This window comes from Pseudozyma hubeiensis (assembly GCF_000403515.1).
Source record: "Pseudozyma hubeiensis SY62 DNA, scaffold: PHS29, whole genome shotgun sequence".
NCBI classification, from domain to species: Eukaryota; Fungi; Basidiomycota; class Ustilaginomycetes; order Ustilaginales; family Ustilaginaceae; genus Pseudozyma; species Pseudozyma hubeiensis.
In genome coordinates this window covers 49477-75847 of record NW_012133811.1, presented here as the reverse complement: position 1 = coordinate 75847, position 26371 = coordinate 49477, and the positions used below count along the sequence as shown (strand labels likewise).

Below are 26371 nucleotides of genomic sequence, written 5' to 3'. Positions count from 1 at the left end.
GGGGGGGGGGAGGGGGAGATTTCTTGTGTCACCGGTTGCATGCATTTCTGGGTAAAGGTTTGGTTTTGTTCATCGCATCATGTTGTTTCTTCCCGGTTTTGATGGCGTTCTTGCCATGGTCATTGTTTTGTTATCCTCAGTTGCTGCTTCTGGTCGTCGTTAGGGGTTTCAAAGTGTCCTTCTGCAACTCGCTTCGTTCACTTCGACTCTTCTGACTGGCCTTTTTGCAGGTGGCGTCTAGCCACGGTACATTGTTTCGTTTGCTCTGTTATCGTTTCCCGCATCTGTTTGTCGTTTGGAAGTCCATCTCTGTCTTTTTTTTTGCAATTCGCTTCGTTCACATCTGCTCTTCTGGCTGAATCTGCTATCTGCTGTTGTTTTCTGCGCGATCTGATGGCGTTCTCTTCATAGTCACTGTTGTGTTATGCTTTGTTATCGTCTGTTGTTGTGTCTGTTCGTCGTTCAAGGTTTTCACTCGTCTTTTTGCAAATCGCTTCGTCTGTCTGGCTTGTTGCGTGCATGCAGCGTTGTATATCTTTTGCCATATTCGGTGACATGTCTATGCTTACAAATCCTTCAAGTTCCTGCTTGCCCATTCGAAAGCGACAAATGTAGCGGCGTTGGCGAACGGGCTTCTGACCAAGGTCGGTAGTAGACCTCGGAAGAATCCCTTGACACCGTCTTGCCTAAAGGTTTGACGGATGCAATCCAGCGCACCCTTGTACCTTCTCTGTGAGGGATCGAGTGCGTCGGTTTGGAGCTTGCTCTTGATGATGTCCGCCGGGTAGGCTGTGAGCCAGAGGGCGTAACCTGCCATTGCGCCGGAGAACATGGCGTACGTCGCTGGCAGTTCGTTCCTCGAGATGTTGGACGAAGACAGTTTGTGCGAGACGAGGGCTTCGTATGTGAGAAAGTACATTCCCATGCCGTGAAACTCGCGCGCAAAGGTAGGCAGTTGTCCGCGGAAGATCGAGAGTGGTCCAGCAGTAGTGGTGATCGAACGGACGACGTCGATCGGACCTCGGTAAAGCGGTGGTGAGGGTTGGGTCTGGAGTCGGATACGGATGTGCTCGACGGGCCCGGCAACGACGCTATTCGCCAAACCTGCGATCCCTCCTGCGAGGTAGAATTGCCCGTAGCTCAGGTCGGCGGATCGATTCGAGCGCACGTTGGACGAGGAGAACTGTCGTTTGAGCGCTTCGACTACGCCGAACTGGATGGAAACGCAGGCACCGACACCGAGGAGTGGAGTGAGCGTGCCCTTGTAGAAGGCGAGCGGTCCTTCGTTGCGGACGATGCGGGTGGCGCAGTCGAGCATACCGGTGTAGGTGCCCGGGGGTGAGGTCTGGAGACGCACTTTGAGGATGTCCAGTGGTTGACCGACGAGCACCTGGGCGATACCGCCGATGGTACCGGAAAGCACATCTTGCTGACCTTGCGACAGGAGCGGTACTTTGGGGAGCGAAGAGAGCTCCGCCATGGTCGAAACGAGCGGAATAGAACTTCGAAAAGGAGAGTGAAGGTGGGAGAGGTAGGAGGTGATGAGGAGAGTTGGGTACGAGGTTGATCAGGGTCCAACGCTCAAAAAGATAAGAAAAGCATTATTTCTTCTTCCCGGACGGCAAAATTCCCGCTTTTTTCTTTGTACGAGTTGCTGCAACTCCACATTTCATACTTGCTAGCATCGGTTCTTCTCGTTGACACTACCATCACCATCACAGCATCTCACACAGACCACCATCAGCACCGCCTGCTCAGTCTCCACCCTGCACACCATGACCGTCGTGCTGCCCGGCGACGTTGTGCCCATCGCCTCCGGCTCCTCCATCAAACTCGGTCCTGGTCTGCTCCCCACCCCATCTGCCTCCTCCTCCTCCTCCCTCACCGCCATCCGAACCGGACCGCTCGGCACGATCTCGTCTTCATCCGGCACCACCACCACCTCCTCCTCTGCATACTACATCGAATCCTCCACGCAACGCTACATCCCCTCGCCCTCTGATTCGGTCATCGCCCAGATCACCTCGCGCAACCCCGAATCTTACACCGCCACGCTCTTCTCCGCCCACACCGCCACGCTCCCCGCGCTCAGCTTCGAAGGTGCCACCAAACGTCACAAGCCCAACCTCAAGATCGGCTCGCTCGTCTATGCACGTGTCGTCTCGGCGGACCGATTCACCGAACCTGAGTTGACGTGCGTCAATCCGGTGACCGGGAAAAGCGATGGGTTTGGCGAACTCAAGGTGACAGATGAGCGCGGGGAGAGGGTCGGGTTCGCCGGACTGATCAGGTGCTCGATCGGTTTGTCCAGAAGGTAAGTTTTCAAAGCAAAGAGGGAGAACAAGAGAGATAGAGAAGAACACTGATCCCAATCTGCCGCCGAACAATAGTCTCCTCCGTCCATCACATACACTTCTCAAACAAGTCGCAACGCACTTCCCCTTCGAAGCCGCCGTAGGCGCAAACGGCGCCATCTGGATCAGAGCCAATACCGCCAAACACGTCATTGCCGTCACCAAGGTCGTCGAAGCCGCCGACCTACACGCTACCACGCACGACTCGGCCGAACAAGATGAGCGAGGGGATAGTGAGAGCGTTGTCGATGCGGAGTACGTGGTGAAACACAGAGCTGCGGGTCTGGACGCAAAGGCGATCAGGTCGTTGGTGCAGGAGTATTTGTAATAGCGCAAGAGATTGCATTGAGAGCTGATGATGTTGTGTGATTCTGGCTGGGTGTGGTTTGTGTTGAGACCGCGAGGTGTGAGTCCGATCCTGCGACCTTAGCATTGGCTGCACTGGCCCCGTTTACATCGGCTATCGCGCTCTCAGAAGAACAGCCTCATCATCTCGAAGAACACTGTTAGCAATAACAATAGATGGGGGTCAGCATCCATCCCTTTTTCTCTTCTCCTCTGTTTCCCGAGTAACTTACCTCCACCGCACACGACAAAGACGATCAACCCGAGCGCCAACTTGTTGTTGCTCAACCCGGCTCCTACGACCTTGTTCTGCGCTGCTCTGTCCTGCCTCGCAGGCCTAACGTTGGTCCTTCCCCTCTTCTGCTGCGCCTGTTTCGTTTCGCCGTCTACCTCCTCACCCTCCGCGTTCTTGGGGGTACGGATACGTGGTTTGCCAGCGTTCTCCCGCGCAGTAGCGGCAAACTGGGCGTTCTTCGCTTTGATATCCCGAGACGTAGGCTACAAACCAGAAAAGGTCAGATCAACTTTCCCTCGACAGTGCGCTCTATACCCCCAGTCCTAGACTCACCATCTTGTGTGCAATGTGGTTGTGCAATCGATGTCGTGACGATTGCCAGTAAAAGCAAGAAACAGAGAGCTGTGAAACCTGCACCATCTCCTCGCCCCCCACCCAAAATGCATTTCCCGCAACCCGCATTTTTCACTCGCCCAGTCTCGCCACACCCAAATTCCCCCTCCGGCAGCCACGTCACGCGCCAACTCCATCCCAGTACATCATAACTCTCCTGCTCAACTCAACCCACAGACTCTCTCTCTTTTTCTCTTTTACCATTGTGCATTGTGCATTGTGCTGACTGTGAAACTATTTGCAAGACTTTCCGTAAACCGTTCAATCATCCTCTTCCTCATAATACACTTCATCTGTCGAAGCAGGATACGTCTGTGCACCTTGCCTGCCCGCCTGCCGATGAAACTGCGTGCTCGGGGCACTCACACCATAGCTCCTCCTGCCCTCCGCTCCCGCACCACCGGGACTGATCCCAGCTGCTCCAATTCCCACCACACCCGTTCCGCCACCAAACGGTCGTGTCGAGCTCGATCTGAACCCTACCGGTCCAGCTGCTGCTCCCTCTCCCACTGCTAACGTCGTCGTCGTCGTCGTCACAGGCTGCTGAGCGTTCGAAGCGACTCCACGCCACGGACTGTGCGATCCTCTTCCCCTCGTGCTGGCACCTACCTCCTGTCCGAAGTTGCGCGACATTTCCGCATCTGCTCGCCTTCGTTCCGCTTCCTGTGCACGTGCGCGCTCCCATCGATCCGCAACATGCCACTCGTGCGCCCGGCCTTCCCTATGAGCACCGACAGGCAGCGTCGCTCCCATACCCCCTTCCACTCCTCCAGCCAACGCCGTGACCGCTGCGTTCGTCGGTCGCGCATCTTGCGGCATCATCTCCATCTCGCCAGGCAGCTCGTCTTGAGGGTCGTACCCTTGCTGTCCGTCCACCTTGAACATCAGATCGCCTTCTGCTTCGTAGTCTGGCGTTCGCGTCGGCTCCAACAGCTCGGTCAGAGAGGCGTGTGCCGCAACGGCGGGCGTCACTGTCGTCGACACAGCGCCTTCGACTGGGTCCGACTTGCTGGCCGACCTTTCGTTCGCTACAGTGCCATAGCCTCGCACCTGGTGGCCCGTTGCCGTACCGGACCGCATGCCCGTCTCGCCCGGCAAAGCTCGAGCAAACGTCGACGGGCTCGACACACGCCCTGGCACATTCTCAACACCTGTCTCTGCCCCTCTCGGAGTGCTCCCTCGTCCTTTGCCTAAAGTGGCCGAGATCTGAGCCGGCGTTAGTGGTCTCGAGCCGGGTCTCAGCTGCGTCGCTGGCATAGAAGCACCCGCAGAATCTCTTGCGTCGCTCGAAGCTGCTGCATCTGGTGGCGTCCCGACACTTATCGCCGGCGATGGCTCCTTCGTACCCAAAATACCGACCGACTCGGCCATACGGTTCAGCAGATCATCGAGCTGGCTGCGCGACATCGGATTAGCCGTCCGCAAGCCGCTGCCCGAACGCAATCCACTGCCAGATAATGGCGACAGTCTGTCTTGCCCGACGTTGGACTGCACCGAATCTGTCATGGCATCCGAACCTTGAGTTCGAGGTGCAGCGGCGCCTTCCTCGGGCGTACTGCTGAGTCCAGGAGCAACACGTCTCTCATTTCTCAGACTCGTCAGCTTACCCAAAGACGAGGCACCGAAGGCGGGCCGAGTCTCGAGCAGACGAATGAGATCGTCCATATCGTCGTCATGGCTCCTTGGGCTTGGGGTAAGGCCACCACTCGGCTGCATCGGCGCTGCAAAAGCAGACGTGGGTCGATACCTCGATGCAGCAGAAGCTGTAGCTGCAGCCGTTGCATCGTCGAGACTAGAAGTCCTCGCAAACGCCCCGCCGGAACCAAGACCCTGGCGTTGCTCCATCCTCGAGATCCAACTTCGGCCATAAGCTGAGCTCAGGCTTCCACCAGCTCCACCGAGGCGCGGATAGCTTGATGGTTCCGCACCTGCACCAGCGCTGAGCGAGCCCGAACCTTCGGATCCCAGACTGCTACCGTACACCCCAGCTCGTTCGCGGTTCTGGCGGTAGGAAAAGTTGGTGCTGTACCGTTTGATCATCTGCGGCTTGGCAGCCGAGGAAGAAGTGACGCTCGCTCCGGAGGCAGAGCCAGATCCTGCATCGCTGGTGCTCGAGTTCCTACGAATGCTGGAACCTCGCATGCCTGCGCCCAGATTCGAGGGAGAGTAGCTGCCGTGCGCAAAAGCGCTTGACGATGTCGCCGGAGCCCTCGCTATGGACGCCACTGACACGGTCTGAGACCTGGGCACGTACGTTTGGAATACGCTGCGAAGGCTGGGACCGGGAAGTACGCCTGTAGTCGATGTCGACGACGAGCGCAGACCTGAGCCAGACACGCTGCGGAAGGAAGCTGTCGACTGAGAGACCGTGGCAGCCAAGCCTGCACCTCCGATGGATCTGGACGCTTGTAGCGACATCTGCTGCGCCAGCGGTGAGGGAGATGAAGGGCTGAACGAGACGCTTGGTCGAGATTGCATGGACGAAGGTGGTCCCATTGCGCCAGAAGCATTCCCTGGAAACCCACTCGTGGTACGAGTGCCGATGGACCGGCCGGTCGTGCCGCTAGTATAGGCTGCTGAAATGCTTCGCGGGACACTAGTACCAGGTTCCGGGAGGTCGAAGGAAGCAAGAGCAGGCGACACAGGCGGACTTGGGCGTCCGCTGGATAGACCGCTGAGCGTCCGAAGCCGTCTCTCGCTCGTACTTGATCTGCGGACCGAGCTTGGCACCATGAAAGCAGGCTCGGCACTGAGGGCAGCAGCCAACGCTGGGCTCGAGGGCACAGCGGACGAGCTGCCGGTACCGAGGATGGACAAGTTGCTCTTGGTGGACCCGGTCCTGCGGAGGCTCGAAAGGCCTGCAGCGTGGCGTCCTGGAGCGCTTGTGCTGAAGACGCTCTGGTTGGCAGGCGAATGCGAGAGGAGAGCTTCTGAGCCGGTCGCACTGTCCGGGGAGCTCTTTTGCGCCGCGAGGATGGCCGGCCTGGCCGCTGATATACCGCCCATGCGTTGTTGGACGGCGGCCGAGGGTCGAGACGCGTTTCGCTGCTGGTCGTCGCTTCGCACAGTGGGCACGGTGGTTGCCGATGGCTGGGGCGATTTGAAGTAGTCCTCGTCGAGCTCGACCTGTATGTCGTTTGCTACGCGTAGAGCATCCGCATCTCGGACAATGTAATCGGTGCAATTGCGATATGTGACGGATAGCTCGAGATGACCGATCGGAGTGGCAACGGGAGCAAGAGTATGGACCGCATAGTGTCCATGCGATCGTACGCGACCGGTCTGCAGACCTTCCGCCTTGATCTGATCGGAGCGACTCGATGCTTCTTGGGCTGAAAATTGCCGAATGAAATCCACCTCGGACGAGTCCGAACGAGCTTGCTGCGGGTCCAGATCCATGCTGAGTCGACAGCCGATGTTCATCTCTGCATCGTGGGCGCCCACGTCGTTACGAGCAGATAGGGAAGGGAAAGAAGGTTGCGACGCATTGATCCGCCTCTGCTGCTGCGTGGCTTTGAGCTCCTCGATCTTGGCTGCCAGACGGTTGGAGGGAAGAGAGCAGAGCAGGGTGAAGAGCGTGCGAAAGTGGACGACGGAGCGCTTGTAGAAGGTTGACAGATCAGGTGGTGCCGCAGGCTGAGTTGGACCGAACCGGAGACGCCATCGCTCCAGTACGATTCGAAGTGGCCGTGACGAGGGTGACGAAGGGGCGTCTTGGCCTGGTAGATTCCGGTCGAGGTCGATACGTATGCGATGGTCGGGATCGGTCGAGGGTCCAGCCAAGAGCAGAATCTCGTGTCGATCCGAGACGCCTGAGAGGTCAAGAAGGACATCGATGATGAGATCGGGGACGGCAACTGCGGTGGCGGCACGGTCGAGATCGTAATCGTTGGTGTCGAGTCCTAACAAGGAAGTGATGGAGCGCCACAGACGAAGCTCTTCCTTGAAAAGGTCCGAGTCGGGAATGTGCAGTCCAAACCAGCGGGAGAGCTTTGCCTGCGACGATGGAGTGGAAGCCGACGTGGCAGTAGCAGCAGCAGTACCGATGTCAAACGGAGCAGTGAGGAGGAAGGAGCGCAGATGGGCGAGTCGAGACTGTATGATCAGATTGGCGGTGGTGGTGTAAAAGTGATAGAGGACGCCGTCGAGTTTGGTCAGCTGGGTCGCTACAGCAGAGGCTTGGCCCGTGGAGTCTTGACGCTGAGCGGGAGGCCTCGTCGCCGAGGAAGGTGTCGCCTCATGTTGCTGAGCAGACTCGGATGTGCCGATGGACGACGACGTTGAGGTCGGATATCGCGAATGGTTGGAAGAGAGACGGCGCTGCTGAGGATAGTCGTGCGCTTGTTGCTGCATCCAACCGGACAAGGCGGATGGGCCGACGCTGACGACAGAGACTCAGCGACGACGCCAACCGGCAAAAGTGAGGCTACAAGTGAGCAGGCAGTTCGCGCCAAGAAACATGCACCAAGCGTGCAGCTCGATGGAACGGTATTGTCCAAAGGGGATTGACGGTGCTGATGTCTGAAGACGCTCGCTCGATGCCTTGCGTTGAAGAGAGACGCTCCTTTGCACTGGATGGGGAAGAGACGCACCACAGAAGGTGTTGCACAGTGTGTAGGATGATGATAAGCCAGGGTTCAATTTTCAAGCAAGCCAGGCTCGAAAAGCACCAAGTGGAGCAACAAGCTGGCCCCGGCTCACTCGGTTAAGTCACTTTGGCGGAGTCACGGCGGTTGGCACGTCCACCACGACATCTCGCATACAATATGCACAATTTTGCGACTCGCAATCGCAGCATCGCAGATCGCTACCGCGTACGACCATCGGCGCCTCAAGCCAGAAGACCGAGAATGCCAAAGGAATTGACCGTTGGCTACTAGGCTACGGCATCGTCAGAGACACTTGTTCGCGTCCATTGTAGATGTACAGTATATGACTTTACAGCCAAGGACCATGGTAGAGGACACCAATGGCGGTCATCGTGGGCTTGTATTCTGAAATCACGTGATACGATCTGGCTGTGACGCGGAAAAGTCGTGCGGTGGGGTACTTGTAAAATTGATTAAGCGACATGACGGCTATGCTTGAATGCTGGTTGGGTCCAATTTCCAACTTGTCGAGTCGCTCGCCTTCCGAGACTCTTCCTCGCGCTCCATGCTTCATCCATCCATCCAATCAATCATCCATCCATTCTACCAACGCAACTCTCTTCGCTGAATATCGCACTTGCCAACAACCGCATCACGCACATTGCGGTCCGGATCGAATTCAAGGTGTTGCGCCGTGCGATCGCCACCTGCTGTGCAACGGCCAACACGCCAGACCCTCTAACCCCTATCAGGTCGCGAGGCGTTCATGCGGTAATTTAGCACAGATATTAGCAGAATTAGCAGAGGTGGACGCAATACCACACCATCTCATCTAACTCCTACGTACACCGCTCACTGCTTGTTTCTACCACGATGATGCATTCACGCGGATTCGTTCTTTCCGAGAACCAGGCGTTCGCTGGTCAGACCCGTACGCCTGGCCCGTCGCGCATGCACGCATCGCCTACACGCAAGAATATGACCACAGGCAAACGGACGCTGGGACAGTCGTCGAAGCTCTTTGGGCAAGAAGGCGGCTCATCGAATCCTGCACAGCTCTTTAAGGACGCTGGCCCGTCTCAATCTCCTGTCAAAGCTCTGGGCGACCGCAACGCTGCCAAGACGCCTGGTCCGTCCAGGATGGGACCGAGCAAGCAGAATGCGTCTCTTCGCAAAGGGAAAGGGGCCTCTGGGAGCAACAATGAATCGTCTCCCTCCAAGAAAGGTTCGTCCGAGCTGAGCCCTCGCAAAGCCAGCACGTCGAATGCGCTCCGCTCTCTCAACGGCAAGCAACGCCAAACCACCGATCTGCCGTTCACCAAGCCGAACCAATCCTCGAGCAACGGTGAAGATGCCCCGGCGACTGTGATGAAGACACCTGCCCCCTCGCAGCTCGGCAACGCAAGGACGATGAGCCGTCAGAACAGCTTTGTCACTCCAGCCGCCAACACGGGACGCGCAGGCCAGATCAAGGCGCGTATGGGCGAAATCATGGACGCCGAGATGGGCCTCTCGTTGCAGAAGGGGGACAAGGCCACGGAGCAGGTCACCGAGCCACCAGCGGTGCAGCTGACCGAGGAGGAAATGTACCCCGAGATCGAGTACATGCCGCCCAGCTTGCATGCAAAACACCCGGTGTTCGAGTTTCCAGATGAACTCGACGATCTACCCAGGGCAAAGGAGCTGGGTGCACAGCTGTCCAAATTCACTGCGACCGGGTTCCAGACTGCTGGGCCCGACGACCTGAGCGACGTCGAGGTCCTGCCTATGGAGCTCGGTAGCGATCAGCTTGTAGCGCCAAACGCAGCCGAAGAGAGCGAAGACGACGACCCGTGGCCAGACGTTGTAGTGGCGGAGAAGATCGACGTCAAGCCGCAGCTGCATATAATGAGCAAGGTGGTCAAGGCGGCTCCGGCTGCGCCGCGTGCTGCAATGGCAGCTCGACCTTTGGCAGTGGGAACTGGCCGCACTGCCGCCAGCGCACTGAGCGCACGCACTTCCACCGTTCAGCGAGCGAACGGCGTCGCTGGCAGCAAGCCATCTGCAGGCGCGGGCACGCGCATCGTGCAAAGCAAAACAGCGAGCCAGCCAGTCGCACGATCCACGGGTCTGCAGCGATCCATCGCAACCGCACCGGGCAGTCGAGCATTGTCGTCGACAGCTGCTACCGCAACGCGGACTGCCACTACAGCCAGGCCTCCCCCTTCCGCTGCGGCGAACCGTGCCGTCGGTGCTGGCACTACGAACAGAACCGGTGCGACTCAAGGCGACACCGCAAAGGGGCAACTCGAGGCTCAGCCGGCTGGACAGCCTTTGGCTCGGAAGAAAGCCGCGACGACATTGAACCCCAAGTTGGTCGACTTCGTCAATGATGATCTAGGCAAGCAGACGGCAGCAGCGCTCGACCGCTTGGATGCAGACGACGACCTCGAATCACTCCAGCTGGATCTGGGCGAGGCTCCTGAGCAAGACGTGTAGAGTGTCTGCTACCCCGATATACCATTACGCACCATATTTGCATACAATATTCATCTCTTCGTATTCAGTTCGTGCAGCATTTTGCATCACCCAACTACCTCAGCAGCCACGCAATACGGTACACTGCGTATCTTGTCTTTCCTTTTCATTTGGATACATTCGCCTCGAAGCGGTGATGACGCAGATGTGTGTGATTGACATGTGGCGACAAAGGATACAAGTGGAACCTGCGTTGATTGATGTGACATCGCTGCGCCATGCTTTGGCCAACGCCAAGAAGGGGTGCACTCGCTTCGAGGGAAGGATTGATCCGCCTCGCCCCACACGCGTGCACGGCTCTCCTTTCTCAATTTTCTTTTTCTCTTTGGATTCGGTGTTAGTTGGAAGCCCGCGAGCGTGTCTTTGGTGTGTGCCTTCAAGCTTTGTGTGTGTGGTCGTGCGTGAGGGTTCAGCAAACAGAGGCCGTAGGGAAGCCAGCTGAACCGCCAGCCAGCCAGTCGACCCGGCACGTCTCGACTTGACTTGACTTGACTCGCCTCGCCGCGACTCGAAACGTACGCACACACCGCACACACAATTTTGGAAATTGCTCCGACCGCAGCTGCACGACACAGGCACGACGGCCCGGGCGCTGCTGTCTCTCTGTCGCCCAGCCTCAAGCTGAGTGCAGGTCTCACTTTCGCTCGAGCTCTCTCTCCGCGTGTCGCTATCACTCTTTCACCTTCTCTACTCTTGACACCCACATCTCTTCGCTGCCTTCAGCTTCCATCGCATTGCCTTGGCTTTTCCCCGCGGCGTCACAGCATCAACACCGCCACCCAGCTTGTTGTCGCATTGTCCCTTGCGGCCACAACGGGGCAGAGCTCAGCGTCGCAGCAGCAGCAACGACAACAACAACAACAACAAAAAGGAGCTCAGACACTGGCGTCAGGTCGTTGCGGCACTCCTGATCAGCTCAATCCCTCGGCTCTTAAAGAGCCTGACTACTCTGACGAGGTGATCTCGTTCTGGTTCCCTTGCGTCTTGCGTCCAGGAGAGCCACTTGAAAGCAGAGGGAGCGCTCAAAGCTCAACTCAGCTTCGCCCTCTCAGCTCGTCTGGTGGACATCACCGGCCTCGACGACTCATCCTCAACTTCATCCATCAGAGCCGGTACTTGCTGCAACCACCATCGATCCACGGATGACGTTCGGCCTTAGCACAATCCACGGCGTCTGATTCGCCCCAGCAGGCTAGAGCTCCTTCCTTTCGCGATTGGACCGGCCATCCACCACCCCCGATAGCAGACAGCTTGTCTTTGGACCGCGATACAAGACTCACACAGCTGGCGAGACCAGTCGAACGTCCGTGCTGTGCACCATGTCGAGGCATTCGGGCGCCTTCTTTGGCGACGACGTAAATTCGCTTCCACTCCACAACGACCCTCACGTTGGCATCAACATGTCGGGCCTCGATGCGATCAACGCCCAGCATTCGGCAATGGCTCCTAACAATCCCTATCCGCCCAGTCCTTCTTCCGTTCGCTCTCCTCACTCTTCCCACGGCCATACCTCTTCTTCGACCAAGTACACACAGGGCGCCAGCTCGAGCTCGAACGCAGCCACCGCCAACTACACTTCGCCGCGTCTCCATCACTCACAAGCAGCCGCATTTGGCCTCACAGATTCTGCCGGCTCGTCGTCAGAACGCTACTCTTTCGACAATCAGCAACAGCAGCAACAGCAACAGCAACAACACCACCACCTCTCGTCGCAAGCAGCCTACCGCAATGAAGGCCTCGGACGCTCGCTCTCTATGGGTCACGGCTCACATCCAAGTCAGTCGCGATCCGCTTCCCACACTTCGGCCACCGGTTCAGCCATGTACCTTTCTCCACAGACGGGCGCCGCACAAGCATCTGGCTCCAGCTCTTCATCGGGTCACGCAACCAATGGTGGCACTGCAAACTATCTGTCTTCACTCTCACCATCAGGCATGCGCCATAGCAGCTTTATCAGCGGTGGAGCAGGTGGCAGCGGCAGCGCCGTCGCATCCAATTTGTCGCCTCAAAGCTCCTACAGCGGTCTTCCCAACCTCTCGTCTGGCTCTGCGCATCCTGCCAGCCTCTTGCCCGCTCCACAGATGCTCTCCAGCCCATACAGCAATCACAGCAGTCGCCGCTCCTCGAATGCCATGGACACCTCGGGCTCCTCAATACGTGACCCAGCCTCTGGTAATCCGTACAGCCCCAACACGTCTCAATCCAGCCGTTTCAGCAATAACAACGCCGCATCCTCTGGCGCCTCGGCATCCAGAGCTGGTGGCCACGATCCGTCCAGCTTCATGGATGTTGGCTCTCCGCGCGACCCCGCCCGATCGCCACGTCAGCTCACCCAGCGCACCTCTCAGCAGCAGCTCTCACATCAGTACGCCGGCTCTGGCAGTGCAGGCCTTGGCGACCTCTCGGACGGTCTGCCATACGCCTACCACTCGAATCAGGCCCACGGCCAGCAGACCAATTCAGCCCAGTACCTCTCTTCTGGAGGACGACCATCCGGCGGCGCGTATGCATCCTCGTCTCAGGCGGCCGGAAGTCTCTGGCCATCCGGCGATGCTGCGTCAGGCCGCGGCAGCATGATACTCGACCCATCGTCGCGCGACAGGTCGAGTGACAGCACCGCTCGCAACTCAGTCCTCTACAGCGACAGCGCTTCTTTTGCGCAGCACGGTTTGGGAATCGGCTCCACCGGTTCCATGACCACCGCCTCGGACAATTCGAGAACGAGCTCGGCGCGTCGCGATGCTGGCTCGTCGACGCGGCCTTCGCGTCGCAGCGAGGGATTCCGTCGAGTGCGCGACTTTGACGATCTGCGACCTGTCATCGACAAGAGTACCGCGGCGGCTTCGGGAGCAGCCGCCATCTCGGACGGCAAGGCGGCCACGGCAGCGGCGCGCGCAACTTCGCGGCGAGCGGATCCAGCAGGTGGCTTCGTAAGTCCGCTCAAGGCGTTGACCGCCTACCTGCACCACACCTATCATCTCGTCAACCCCGCCTTCTTCTACGAGCTCAGCTTCAACCCTCGACGTGTGCTCACCAAGCCTAGCAAGCCTGTCCAGAACGAGGGCAGGGACAACGAGGAGAGCGACTACATCCTCTACGTCAACGACTGGTTGGGGACCGAAGAGGGCCACAAGTATCTCATCCTCGACATCTTAGGCCAAGGCACCTTCGGCCAGGTGGTTAAATGCCAGGACATGACCACGCACGAGATCGTCGCTGTCAAGGTCATCAAAAACAAGCCTGCATACTTCAACCAGAGCATGATGGAGGTTACTGTGCTTGAGATGCTTAACGGCAACTGGGATCCTAACGACGAGCACCACATCTTGCGGCTCAAAGATACTTTTATCCACGCAAAGCATCTGTGCTTGGTGCTCGAGCTGCTCTCGTCCAACCTGTACGAGCTCATCAAGCAAAACTCGTTCCAGGGGCTCAGCACGAGTCTGGTCAGGGTTTTCACCGCGCAGCTGCTGGATGCACTGACCGTGCTCAACGAAGCTCGCCTGATCCATTGCGATCTCAAGCCGGAAAACATCCTGCTCAAGACGCTGCAGACGCCTTCCATCAAGCTCGTCGATTTTGGCTCGGCCTGTCACGAAAAGCAGACCGTGTACACGTACATTCAGTCGCGCTTCTACCGATCGCCAGAGGTGTTGCTAGGTCTGCCTTATAGCTCGGCCATCGACATGTGGTCACTGGGCTGCATTGCCGTCGAGCTCTTCCTCGGTCTTCCGCTGTTCCCCGGAACGAGCGAGTACAACCAGATCTGTCGAATCGTCGAGATGCTTGGTCTGCCGCCGCAGTGGATGCTGGACAACGGTAAGCAGACGCAAGAGTTCTTCAGCGTCTATACGGATGAATTTGGTCGCAAGAGCTACCGGCTCAAGTCGCTCGAGCAATACTCAAAGGAACACAACGCGCAGGAGATACCCTCAAAGAAGTACTTTAAAGCGACGACGCTGCCGGATATCGTCAAGACGTATCCGATGTCTCGGAAGAGCGGCAAGTCGGCCGATGTGCAGAAGGAGATGGCGAATCGTAGCAGCTTCATCGACTTTGTCACGGGTCTGCTCAACATGAACCCGCACGAGCGCTGGACGCCACAGCAGGCCAAGCTGCACCCTTTCATCACGGGAGAGAAGTTCGTCAAGCCTTTCCGACCGCCTCTTGTGCCCACGGATGCTTCGATAACGGGCGCCTCGTCGTCGTCATCCCGACCAAAGACGTCGGATGCATCCAAGCATCCGTATGGAGGGCTCGTGCAGCAAAGCAGCTCGTCTCGACCCTCGAACAAAACGTTCCAGGATGCGGCAGCTTACAATCAGCACTTGGCGCAGCAGCAGGCGTACCTGTCGGCAGCGGCGCGACAGCAGGCACAGCCGGCGCTCAACAATCCCTACGCTCGAGAAGAGGCGGCCAACGCACAGGCAGCGGCTGAAGCCAAGGCGGTGGCTAAAGCGCAAGCTGCACAGATGGCGCAGATGCAGCAACAGCAGCAGCAGTACAATGCGCGACATTCGATGGCTGTGGCACCTTCGAACTACTACGGCGGTGGCGACGATGGCAGCGGGCAGCGACGGGCGGATAATCGGTTGAGTATGATTCCGCCGCAGCTGGCGAAGCTGGGCCTGGACCCGAGTTTGGCTGCGGGCCAGAACATGGCGGGGTTGGTGAACAGGGACGATCCGCTTCGCGAGTGGGAGCGAAGGCAGAATGGACTGGCGCCCTCGTCTGCGGCCAACATGAGCAGCAGCAGCAAGAAGCGGCAGAGCGCCAACTATCAGCAGCTGGATCTTTTGCAGCAGCAGGCAGAGATGGGCGGAGGCTGGGCGGGAGTGGGAAGCGGTGCTAGTAGTGGTAGTGCAGCGTGGGACCAGGCGATGATCGGCAAGGGTGGAGCGGGTGGCTCGGGAAGCTTTTCGGTGGTTGTGGATGGATCTCAGAACAGGATGGGTAAGGGAAGTGGTGGTGGGGGGATTGCGGCGCCGCCTGCTGCGTATTCGTCTGGGTCGGGCGGTGGATCGGGCGGCATGGGACGGTATCAGACGTCGCCCGGTCTTGGGTACGGTGTGAATGGGGCGACGAGCATGTCTGCTTCTCACAGCAGTGGTGGTGGAAGTGGCGGTTCTGCCAACGCGTCCACTTTGCCTTTTGACATTTACGATGCGGGTATGGCGAACCTGCTTCCGCCGTCACTGACACCTGTTCGGATCCAAGATCGAGACCAGCACTTGCAACAACAGCAGCAAGCAGCGCAGCAACAGGCGCAGCAACAACAGGCGTATCTGCAGTACGCCGCGATGCAGGCAAGGGAAAAGCAACATTCACAACAGTCTCGTAGAGATGCCAGTCTCGGCACTGGAGGAGCAGCGTTTGGAGGTATGTAAAATTTCTTTCTCTTTTTGCAATTTTATGTTTGGGAGGAAGAAGATGAGTGTAGTGTGAGTTGGAGTGTGTCTCGAAGGGCTTTTTCTAGGAGGAGGAGGGCGTGGGAGTCCTGTTGTGAAGAGATGGATCCAGGGGCGGGTGTGAGGGTGGGGGGTAGGGAGAGGGAGAGCAGGAGATGGGGGAGGGAGAGCTTGGCGGAGAGACGTTTGGATATCGAGGTTGCGAGGGAGGAGGTTGATGCTGATGTGGTTGAGGTTAGGATTTCGATCGACGTTGAGGTGTGGTGTGTGGGGTTGATGGCGAGGGCGAAGTCTGTGGCGAGCGAGGTGGAGTGCATGCTGGTGGAGGAGGTGGAGGTGCGACCGGCGGCTGCGAGTGCCGCTTCGAGCTCGGCGTCTTCGGCAGTGAGCGAGTCAGCTTCGGGATTGGGAGTTGAGGCGGAGAGCAAGGATCGTGCGAGCGTGGGAGTCAGGTGGCTGCAGTGTACGAAGAAGCTCGATTGTCCGGATGCGGTTCGAAGGTGGACGATCTGGGTGAGGAAATGCGTGTATTGCGGGTGCGGGATGGTGAGGATGTGGTTGGTGATCAGTTGGGTGCCGGTGTGTGCGGCTGCTGATTGAGCTGAGGAAGCGTCTGATGGTTGCGCTGTGTCGGTCATGGTGCTTCGTTGTGGTTCGGGAATGAAGAGAATGAGGCAGAGAAGAATCGATGATGGGGTGGTGTTGGTTGTCGTGTTGGACGAAGCGCAAGTGATGAAGAAGAACACACATTCGCGGCCTCTTGCTCGGCCAATCCCAGAATGTTAGAGCCTGAGCTCTCTTATGCCTGGCCCAAGAAGTGGGTGCAATGTTTGATCGAACGGCATCATCACGTGATGCTAAGCGAAAAAGAGCGGCATCGGAAGAAAACGACTTCAACTCGCTCCTCAACGACTTTCACCACCTCCATTCAACTACGACCTACCATCCTCCCCTTTCATCAGAACCGTCGCTCAAGATGGCGCTGACACCCGGCACCATCGCCACCTCGTCCAAACGAGCCCTCACTTCCACCTTGCGAACACTCTCGCTCACCAATACAGTCCGATTCGCATCCACTTCCACCTCCTCTTCCTCCTCCTCCTCGTCATACCAACAATCCCGCATCCCTCGTCTACCGCCCATCGCACCCCTTCCAGCACGCACCAAACCCACCTCTCCGTCATACTACACCGGACGTCCCGCGTACATTGACACGCTCCTGGAACTCGAGGAACTCACACGTCAGACCAAACGCCTGCTCGAACAGTCACACCTGCTACCACCCAACTCGTCCGCACCTACGCTCACCAGTGCACGTCAAAACCTGTGGGCGTCGATCGGAGACCTCCAGACCATCCTGGGTACGAACCTCAAAGCTGCACAGTATCGACAGATCGTTTCCCGCCTCAGTTTGCTCGCGCGCTATGCGACACTGGTGAAGCAGTTCGAGTCGAACCCGGCGCTAGCCGGCGGAAGCGAAATGGTGGACAAATTCCACACGACCTTGGAACGCTTCATGAATGAGAATGCCAAGAGCCAAAATCTGTTGGCTGAAAAGGATTCGGACAGAGCACTGTGGTTGGCTAGCGAGAAGAAGATCGATGGCAAAGGAAGAGCCTACTCCATGGGTCGGAGGAAAGAGTCTTCCGCGCAAGTATGGATCGTCCGTACCAAGTCATCTGTCGGTTCGATCCTGATCAACAACCAACCCATCCAAGAGTACTTCACCCGAACCGCCGAGCGCGAAGCCATCACCTGGCCGCTCAAACTCTCCTCGACCCTCGGAGCGTACAACGTCTTCGCACTCTGCCGCGGCGGTGGCAAGTCCGGTCAAGCAGGTGCCGTCGCCCACGCTCTCGCCAACGCCATCGTCGCAGAAACCGGCTCCAGCCTCGGCATGGAACACGGTCTGCCCGTCAAAAAGTACGTCAGGGACGTGCTCGCAAAGGACGGAGTGCTCAAGAGAGATCCCAGGATGGTCGAGAGGAAAAAGACCGGCATGCTCAAGGCTAGAAAGGCCTTCACCTGGGTCAAGCGTTAAGAACAAGGCCACAGATGCAGAAAATTTTCACAAAGCACAAGGAACAGAGCAGCCGTCGTTGCAGCATGTGGCCGTGTATGCGAGATTGTGCGAGTGGAGATCGTGTGTTAACCATCCAACGTCAAGCACTTGCCGAGTCTCACCCGACGCTAAACATTCCCCGACTCAGCACGCCACTCCGCCTCCTCCGTCGATCACTCATCTCTTTATATCAAACCACATCCACACTCAAGCAAACGTGCAAACATCTAATAACATTCAAACAGACCATGACAAGGGTAGTACATGAGGACCAAATGCCATTACAAGATAAGCAAGGGAACGGGTAAGAGCGTCGTGTATGCTACGCTACGATCCATCTGCCTCGAGCAGATCGCAGATCGAGAGGAGTGAGGTGGAGGAAAACGGGGGCAGCAGAATGACATTTCGTGTGTAGACAGAGCTGCTTATTCGAAGAAAGGGGGACTAACGAGAGTGAGGTTGATGTGTGAGAAAGAGAGAGTTGAAAGACCTTGACTAAGAAACCTTGGGGGCAATGGAAATGGGCGGTGTGGTTGTGGTGGCTCAGACGGACTGCTTCTCACTCCAAAGAAAAGTGATTGGGCCACGCCTTTCGTGTCGACTCGTGCGAAGCTGCCGCACCGCCAGACCCTCCGGTAAGAAATCCAGCTGCACCGCCAGAGGCCGTTGCGCCGGGTCCTCCTGTAGTGCTTCCAGAACTGTGCTGATGATCAGGCAACGCCGGCCAGTCCTGCAAGTCGTGCTCAGATCGTCGAAACGGCATCGAGCTAGGCACATGACGCGGATCTTGCAAGTATTGATAGCCATGCAGCGATGAAGCTGGGCTGTTGAGCAGAGACGCAGACTGGGCTGGCTCGCTGATGCCCGAGGCAGTGGATGCGCCAAAAGCCGACACTTCGCTGGAAGGATGCGCTACTCCAGCGTCGTTCATTCCGGACGAATGCAGTCCAGCAGGCAGGAAGGACAAGTCGCTCAAGCCCGAGTACGAATGCGAAACCGTGTGTCGCCTCGGCATACCTGCTCCTCCTGCGCCGCCACCGTACAGCTGGCCAGCGTGTGACGATTGCCCCTGCGAAGGCACCTGCGCATATCGCGCCGCGTCTTGACCCCCGTAGTCAGCACCAGAGCTGGTGCCAGGGGGCGTAAGCACGGCGCTGTTGAGAGTCGCAAAGGCAGATGCGATCAGCCTGTCGTCCGCGGCCATGCCAGAGTGGCCCAAGCCGCTGCTCTCCGAAGATGCATGGGGCGAGTTGTCGTACTGCGATGCGTCTGAAGAAGAATGTGTGCGGAAGGACGAAGACGACGCCTCAGCCTCGTGCCCTTCAGATCGCGCCTTGCCTCTGGCTTCTGCAGCATACTCGGCGCTCAGGCCGGCGCTGAGCTGCAATCTGCCCGCTTTTTCGTCTTCAAGCAACAACTTGACCTTGACAGCTTCACGATCGTTGGACGTGCCGAAGCCGCAGTAGTGGAAGCGAGTCTTTCCGCGTCCTCCGAGACGGCGTTGTGCAACATCAGGAAATTGGCTTCGAAGCACCTTGCCGAAAGAAGCTGCCTGCAGAGGCTCGAGACCGAACGAGTCGCAAGCGCGGCGATAAGACTCGTGCAAAATGGTGCGTGGTATCGAGATCTGGATGGACGGCTTGAGCGTGTAGTTGCAAGTCAACCACATCCGTGCCCACTTGTCGCGGTAAAATTCTGCCATCTTCTTGGTGTTTGCCGTCTTGTACAGACTCGAGACCTGATTGAGCATGCTGTCGATCTCCTCGGGCTGATAGTCTGGCTGCGGCGCCGACATGTATGCGTTGGTTCCGCCCAGCTTGGAGGTCGAGGCTCCGTACATGGGGTACGAGTGTGTGTTCATGTGAGAAGCGTAGCCGGAATGATCAAAGTGATCGCTCGACAAGTCGTAGTACGTCTGCGAGCGGTTCGGACTGGCATTGGTCGAAGATGACGATTCGTAAATGACGCTCTGCGACATCGACGTTCCGGTCTGTGACGCCCACGAGCCTGAGCTCGTTTGACTTGGATATGCGTAGCGGCTGTAGCCCATAGAGTCGGGCTGCTGCGGCAATGTGCTCGGCCAGGCCGCCGAGGCGACAGGCGCAAAAGAGTGCTGCGCGCCAACCATTGCGCCGGCGTTGCTATTGCTGCTGTTTCCGAAATGCGCCGCACGAGGAGTGTCGGCAGGCATCAAGGCTTGAACGTTGTGACCAAAACCATCCGTGGCGCCTACTGTGCTGAATTGCACGCCGGCGTCGATCTGATCTCGTGGGAAGGAAGTCTGACGAGGTGTGATGACATTCGCGCCAAGATAGAGATTCTGCGCGCTATCCGATACGGACTGGTGTTGCGAAGCTTGTACAGGTTCCGGGCGATGTTGCGACGATGACGTGGAAACCGGCGGCATATGAGCAAATAAGTCTGGTCGGGCGTGCTCCATGGTCGAGGGCCTCGGCTGCTCCCACGAGCTGTCGGCTGTGCCCGGACGATATGGCGAGTCCGAAGAGCCCGCTTGACCTGTATAGTAAGGCATCGACATGATGACCCGAAAGCTTTGATGTGAGAAAGGGACGTGTGTTTGCACCCGCGGAAAGGAGCTCTGCTTTATCGGATATGAGCTCGATCGTCGCGGCCTTGCCCTCGGACACAGTCTTCCAGAGGCGTCGGCGAGAAAGGCACAAGATGCTGAGCAATCGGCTGGAAGGGCAAGGATCTCAAACCGGCAAGGCTTGCTTCCGAGGGACCGGGCCGGGTCTCAGGGACAGCACCGGAGGGCGCTTTTCCTCGAGGAGGTCGAACGATGCCGCCGGGTGAGTGATCTTGGTGCTTTGATCACGGGTGTCGTGAGTGACTGACAGACGGGCGCTTCGATCGGAAGTTACGGTCTGCAGAGATGATCGGATGGACAACAAGGAAGGAAGAATAAGATCAAAGACGTCAGTCAACCCGAAGACGTGCAAAGCAAACAAGGCTAGTAAGGTGAGGCGACCGAGCCTGGGAAGGGAAATCGTGTGCCTCGAGCTTGTCCTTCAGCAGAGTCGGCGCCGTAGACGACAACAGTCAGTTTCTGCCGTCGAGACGATTCCTGTCAATCAGCATCGACCTGCCAATCTACGAGGATCGCTGTCGAAGAGTGCAGCTGGCACGAGCGGAAACTTGTGTGGACAAAGCGCTACGGTTGCTACAGATGTACGGAAGAGCATCAATGGGGTTTTTCCCCCCGAATTGATCCGATCTGCCCTGTGTGGCGAAAATGTCGAGGCCGCAGTGACGACGGTTGAATGTCTGTGGGGTCTGCCAAGCCTGAAGGACGATGCGGAGAGAAGACCTCGGTGGGGGCCGCGAAGCTCAAAGTCGCAAAGTACCTGACGGCGACCTGCAGGGCGGGAAGCCAGAGCCAAGATTGAGATGAATGATGATAGGCTCTCGAAGCATCGTCTTCTCTAAGCAGCTGCGAACTGACGGTCAACAATCCGATGGCGAGCAGAACCTTGCCAAACCATCTCGTACACCACTTTGACCAGTACGAAACCAAACAAGAAGCAAGCAAGCAAGGAATTCGCGGTGACCACGTACCATTGCCTCGGAATTGGCCGGCGGCGACCCTCAGTAGGACGCGCTGGCTGGAACATTCCTTGTTCGAGCTTCTCGTCGAAGCTGCTGGTTGCCTGAAACGGTTGCAGTCGATGGCGAGCTTGCCCTGTCGCTGCCCAGCAGCCTCAGAGTCTTAAGCTCGGATGGCTTTGATGAGGTCACCGAGACTAGTGGCAACCCGATACGGCGCGGAGGGACATGAGAGCGATGAGGGTTCATAGCCATCTATAGGCATGTGCAGGGCAGCGAAGATCGGGCAGGAGAGATGGCGCGCAACGAGTTGAGCATCGCGTCCGATCTCGAATTGACCGAGACTGTCAAGAGCCATAGCAAGGTCGCAAGGTAGAGCATCGCAGTCACCTGTCTTTCCTACCGCCGTGTTGAATCCGAAAACAGCGGGAGAGATGAGACGCCGTGACGACGCCACTGCGACCCAGCCGACATCGACAGGCGAAGAAAAAAAAGAGAGGGAGAAACCAATTATGGATTTTTTCCTGCCAATTTCTTTTCCGCCATTTCGAGCGGCATGCATGGCAGAAGGCCTTTGAGACGCGAGGGACCCTTTGCGCTCAAGCGAGGCAGAAATCAACCAACAGTCTCCTCTTGCGGTCCTTCCTGACTGCAGGCTGCCTGCAGCCTCCAAGCTTCAGGGCAATCGTCAAAGCTCGGATGATCCGATGATGTTGCTCGCAACATCAGCAAGAATGTCGGCACCATCAGGCTGAAGCGTAGCGCAGTATCTTTGCTGTGCCAAGCACCGGTCAGAGCAAGCGCGCAGCGTGTGCCACCTCCTACGTAGCCAAACGTAGTCTCTACACGACGATTGTGCCATCTGAAGTTAGGCAAGGATGCTGAGCGGCCCGTGACATGGCAGCCGTCCTACTTTGGATGTAGCAGATGATGATGAAGGGCATTCGCATCATAATCACCAGCTTAGCCCCGCGAAACGATTGCATGCCAGACAGCAGCACGTCTGTATCACCCGATGCCAGCGATCAACTCGGTCCAGACAAGCAACGGAAAGGATGTCGAAAGCCTGAGCAATGGCCCGTCGCATCAGCAACACAGTTCTTGTGCTGATCTTCGGGACCAGTGGCAGCGGAGATGACCGAGCCAAACTTTGGCAACAGCGGAATCGACCGAGCTCCGAGAGCGTATCTGGAGTAGAGCGTGTAACTCTTGGCGTCGAGCTCCCATCTCGGCCCATCCGTGAAGGGCCACTCTGCGCTAATCCCTTATTGAAGGATCTAAATCGGAACAAGCTCGGGCACAGATGCAGACGGTCATTGTGTTGAATCTAACTTACCCGTGAAGGTCCAAGTGAAACGAGCCTTGGTCCGAGACTTCGAGGGCGGCGCGGTCCGCGGGAAAAGCGTGGCTGCTCAGTCACAGATGGCGAGGCGGAGGCCGGCGTGAGCAGCGCACGATCTTGACGAGGAGACTATATCCCAAAGGCGACAAGGGATGCAAGAACTTGGTAAGTCTTCTGTTCCGAACTTCAGAGAGAGAAGCGAGCACGAGCACGAGCCAGCGACCAGCAGGTCGAGTTGTGGGCGTGTGAGAATGTGCCAGAGAGCGTGTGTACATCGGGCAGGCGGAGCGGCGGAACGGTTGCAAGAAAAGCGACGACAGCGCTTCTCCTCCCTTCTTTGCCTGCCGTCGTTCTTGCTCTTGTTCGCAAGGCCGTTTGATCTGAACGGACCAATGCGCAGCTGTCGGCGATCATGCTGACATGCAGAGATATGGAACCGGAGAAAAACCAATGTCGCCACCTTCTCGGTGATTTCCGCGGGATGCACTCATAAAGCAAGCGATCGATCGAGAGGGACGAGCAGTAGCAATGCCAGGAGCCTGTCCAGCCACGGACAGGCGAGGCTCCACTTCATAACGTCGAGAGGCGCGGACGCACCTCGCTTCATTTCGTTCGGGTCGCGTTGCCTCCCTTCATCCCCATGTCTGGCTGTGCTTGGGCAAACTCGGCACGATGAGCCACTGCGCTGCGACCTGGTCGAACTTACCTTGTCAAGTGGGACGAACACCGAAAGTCGGTGGAGAGGAAAGTGGGAAAGGCAGCTCGGTGCTTCCCATCCGATCGCTTCCGGCTCGCACGGTGGGTGGCGCAAGCGAGGGCGCAGAGGTGGGCTTGTGCCAGCTACTGTTCTGACAGCCACCTACCGCGTCGGCTGCAGAGATGAGTGGCTGCGACTAAAGCTGTTCACGGAAACTGCTGGCGCTGATGCACGGGAGGATGTCGGCGCGATGGATGAAGCGAATGCTGGATCGGTGGGTGGTGAAATAGGGTTAGAGGCAGCCTGCAGGTGATGGACCCCGAGTAGCGTGGGCTCGTCCGGACCGCCGCGAACTGTGACGCCGTTGATGAACGCAAGCTCTGCCGTGCTTGCTGTTGGTGGGAGGAAAGAGATCTTGAAGACGTCCCTCGGCTGGATGTTCGGAAAACAGACTGCGTTTGCAGACGAGAGATGCAACGAAGAGCAGACAAATGGGAGCAACCCTAGCCGATCAAGTAGGCAAGTTGGACGGATCGCGCTAACGTCGGATCTCTGCCGGCACGCGCAGAGTGAACAAGATGAAACGATGCTAGCGCTTGGTGGCGTTTGGTGGAGGTGGTGGAGGTCGGCCGTCAAGGCAGTTTCATAAGTGGCTGTCGGGGGAGCAACCAAGGATGGAGACGAGTGAAGATACGTGCAACGTTCAGGACAGGGTCGGTAACGGCTGCGGCGTAGAGCAAGGGGATGGAGCAAAACGAGGGAGACGGTGAAGAGGAAGCAGCGAAAGGGATCATCGAGACGGACATCGACCGGATCGGTGCCAGTTTTAAGCAAAGAGGAAAGGATGATGGACGATCTGGTGAACGAACCAAGAGGAGACCGAGCAAGGCCGTCCGTACAGCACCGAAAGGGGACGGGCCGAGAGGAACCCCTTCCGAAGATCTGGTCACTCACGGTGGAGGTGTGTAGCGTGGCAAAAGCAGCTGGCCAAACAAGCCACGGTTTCAGGCGCCCCTTCCGATCGACCGGCTTGTCCGTCCCCTCTGTCCGGACGCCGGGCATACATACATTCAATGGCAGTAGAGCAAGCAGCTGGGCTGCGACGAGCATGACAGCAATCGTCAACAACCATCTACAGGTCGAAGGAATGGGAATATAGCTATAGCGAACGGTCCATTCCCCGACGCATCACGGCGCAGAATCAGAGGAGGTGGAAGGTGGCACTCCTCGGAGAGGCAACTCAGCTCAGCCCAGCCGTAGCCATGCTTTTGGTCGGGAACAGCCCTGCACGGCTAGCATGGATGTGCAAACCTTTTCTGCTCCTCCTCCTCCTTCTCTTCTCGCGAGCTGCGGGCCATACACGGCGAAAGTGGCAGCAGCAAGGAGGAGAGCAAGTGAGGCGAGCGAAAATCTGGATTCGGCCAGCAGAGACCCAGATTGTGCAAACCCGACCCTTGCCAAAGTACGGGATATACCGCATAGGATTGGAGGATGTCGTCTGTATTCGATCGAGAGGCCAGAAGCCGAGAATACACTGTCCGTGGCAGGCTGGCCCCGAGCGTCAGAAGCCAACGGCGCAAGGCTCATTCGGAAGAAGGGGTCCAACTGCGCAGTTCCTCATGCGCTGGACGAGAAATTGCGAGTGAGACCAGTCCTCGTGCACGGGTTCGCGCCCGTTGTCGCTACGGAAGGCTGACCTCGCTCGCTGGCCCAGGGAGCGAGGCGCACGCACTGTGAACCTCGGCTGCAGCGCGTGGCAGTGACATTGTGTCGCCGTGACAGGCCGCTTGCTTTGTTTTGGATCTTTTAGCTTTATTGAAGCTTTAAATAAAAAAAATAATACCCTCGTTTTTGCTTCTTCATCCGAAATACAAATTGCGAAGCGCAGCAGCCTATCCGAGGATAAATCGGTGCTAGAGCACAGCACAGCCATACGTGCTATTAACCTTTTTTTTTCCTGAAGACAGAGAAAAAATTGCCGCAGTTCAGGTACAGCTTCCGCGACCTCTATGCCTCAGAACGTCCACAGTGATAGGCCTCTTTTCTTCTGCCGTGAACGACCACTGATTGTCTGTGGTTTGATGGTCACAGAGGAATCCAGGAGAGAGACGGCCGTCAAGAGCATCGAGATGCTTAGAAATTTTGGAGGCAGCTGACGTCCGGACGAGCGCCACTCGAAACCCTGCATGCATGCATGGACAGTACCGCTGTACAACCCTAACCAACATTTTGGGCGTAAAAAAGAACGGTCGGAAGAGCCGACCATTACGGCACATCAACTTTGCTGCGACAACGCCGCCGACGCCGCCGCCGCGCTCTTATTTTGGCGTATGGCTCATGCGGCTAGGCTGAAGACGGAGGAGCATTTACAAACAACCAACCTCTACCTTGCTGGCTCGGGGCTGATGCAAGGCGTTTTCCTCTTGACCCAAGGATCGACGGCGCATCTTTGTTGCGATCAGAGTGCCGACCAAAGTAGCATCAAATTGCTCCTGCGCTTGTGGGAGTCAATCGGGGGACCAGCAGGATGGCACCAAAACCTTGTTTATCAGCACCTCGTCAATCGCCCAGCCAACGGCGACCATGAAAGCTCGATTGGCCGGTCAAGTCACCAGCTGTTGCTCATCGCTTCAGACCAGACGGCTTCTGACCGCGAGCCAGACCTCCAGCGTCGAATGGCGTTCATAACGTGCAGCCTCTCCAAGAAAATCGGAAGGCGATGTTTGAATTGATTTCGCGCTGATCAGGCTTCCACAGGGGTCTCGGTCAGGCGAAACCCAATGCCACCCGTGCTTTGCTTCTTTCGTCCACATTTCACCTTTGGGGTAAAATAGCGTGGGAAGTGTCAGAGCCGCAATGTGCCAA

General features: G+C 57.5%; 12 protein-coding genes across 12 annotated transcripts; 8 read left to right on the top strand and 4 right to left on the bottom strand.

Moving 5' to 3' along the window:
• Positions 1-565: 565 nt before the first annotated feature.
• Positions 566-1480, bottom strand: PHSY_002878 (hypothetical protein; the record flags this gene model as incomplete). Its single annotated transcript, XM_012333500.1, has 1 exon — positions 566-1480. The coding sequence occupies one exon, from the start codon at positions 1478-1480 to the stop codon at positions 566-568; it is 915 nt and encodes a 304-aa protein (XP_012188890.1).
• Positions 1481-1775: 295 nt separating this feature from the next.
• PHSY_002877 (likely exosome component) lies at positions 1776-2318 on the top strand (the record flags this gene model as incomplete). Its single annotated transcript, XM_012333499.1, has 1 exon — positions 1776-2318. One exon carries the CDS (start codon positions 1776-1778, stop codon positions 2316-2318), a length of 543 nt encoding a protein of 180 aa, XP_012188889.1.
• An 85-nt stretch (positions 2319-2403) lies between these two features.
• PHSY_002876 (predicted autophagy associated protein) lies at positions 2404-7680 on the bottom strand (the record flags this gene model as incomplete). Its single annotated transcript, XM_012333498.1, has 3 exons — positions 2404-2474; positions 2933-3197; positions 3937-7680. The coding sequence occupies 3 exons, from the start codon at positions 7678-7680 to the stop codon at positions 2404-2406; spliced, it is 4080 nt and encodes a 1359-aa protein (XP_012188888.1).
• A 1187-nt stretch (positions 7681-8867) lies between these two features.
• Positions 8868-10394, top strand: PHSY_002875 (hypothetical protein; the record flags this gene model as incomplete). The annotated part of the gene is made up of 1 exon (XM_012333497.1): positions 8868-10394. One exon carries the CDS (start codon positions 8868-8870, stop codon positions 10392-10394), a length of 1527 nt encoding a protein of 508 aa, XP_012188887.1.
• A 1358-nt stretch (positions 10395-11752) lies between these two features.
• On the top strand, positions 11753-15820 carry PHSY_002874 (hypothetical protein; the record flags this gene model as incomplete). Its single annotated transcript, XM_012333496.1, has 1 exon — positions 11753-15820. One exon carries the CDS (start codon positions 11753-11755, stop codon positions 15818-15820), a length of 4068 nt encoding a protein of 1355 aa, XP_012188886.1.
• A 23-nt stretch (positions 15821-15843) lies between these two features.
• On the bottom strand, positions 15844-16479 carry PHSY_002873 (adenosylhomocysteinase; the record flags this gene model as incomplete). Its single annotated transcript, XM_012333495.1, has 1 exon — positions 15844-16479. One exon carries the CDS (start codon positions 16477-16479, stop codon positions 15844-15846), a length of 636 nt encoding a protein of 211 aa, XP_012188885.1.
• Positions 16480-16667: 188 nt separating this feature from the next.
• PHSY_002872 (likely mitochondrial ribosomal protein) lies at positions 16668-17882 on the top strand (the record flags this gene model as incomplete). Its single annotated transcript, XM_012333494.1, has 1 exon — positions 16668-17882. One exon carries the CDS (start codon positions 16668-16670, stop codon positions 17880-17882), a length of 1215 nt encoding a protein of 404 aa, XP_012188884.1.
• Positions 17883-18462: 580 nt separating this feature from the next.
• PHSY_002871 (hypothetical protein) lies at positions 18463-20436 on the bottom strand (the record flags this gene model as incomplete). The annotated part of the gene is made up of 1 exon (XM_012333493.1): positions 18463-20436. One exon carries the CDS (start codon positions 20434-20436, stop codon positions 18463-18465), a length of 1974 nt encoding a protein of 657 aa, XP_012188883.1.
• A 368-nt stretch (positions 20437-20804) lies between these two features.
• Positions 20805-21272, top strand: PHSY_002870 (hypothetical protein; the record flags this gene model as incomplete). Its single annotated transcript, XM_012333492.1, has 1 exon — positions 20805-21272. One exon carries the CDS (start codon positions 20805-20807, stop codon positions 21270-21272), a length of 468 nt encoding a protein of 155 aa, XP_012188882.1.
• A 2978-nt stretch (positions 21273-24250) lies between these two features.
• PHSY_002869 (hypothetical protein) lies at positions 24251-24475 on the top strand (the record flags this gene model as incomplete). Its single annotated transcript, XM_012333491.1, has 1 exon — positions 24251-24475. The coding sequence occupies one exon, from the start codon at positions 24251-24253 to the stop codon at positions 24473-24475; it is 225 nt and encodes a 74-aa protein (XP_012188881.1).
• Positions 24476-24803: 328 nt separating this feature from the next.
• Positions 24804-25202, top strand: PHSY_002868 (DNA replication complex subunit; the record flags this gene model as incomplete). The annotated part of the gene is made up of 1 exon (XM_012333490.1): positions 24804-25202. One exon carries the CDS (start codon positions 24804-24806, stop codon positions 25200-25202), a length of 399 nt encoding a protein of 132 aa, XP_012188880.1.
• A 490-nt stretch (positions 25203-25692) lies between these two features.
• On the top strand, positions 25693-26238 carry PHSY_002867 (hypothetical protein; the record flags this gene model as incomplete). The annotated part of the gene is made up of 1 exon (XM_012333489.1): positions 25693-26238. One exon carries the CDS (start codon positions 25693-25695, stop codon positions 26236-26238), a length of 546 nt encoding a protein of 181 aa, XP_012188879.1.
• Positions 26239-26371: the final 133 nt, after the last annotated feature.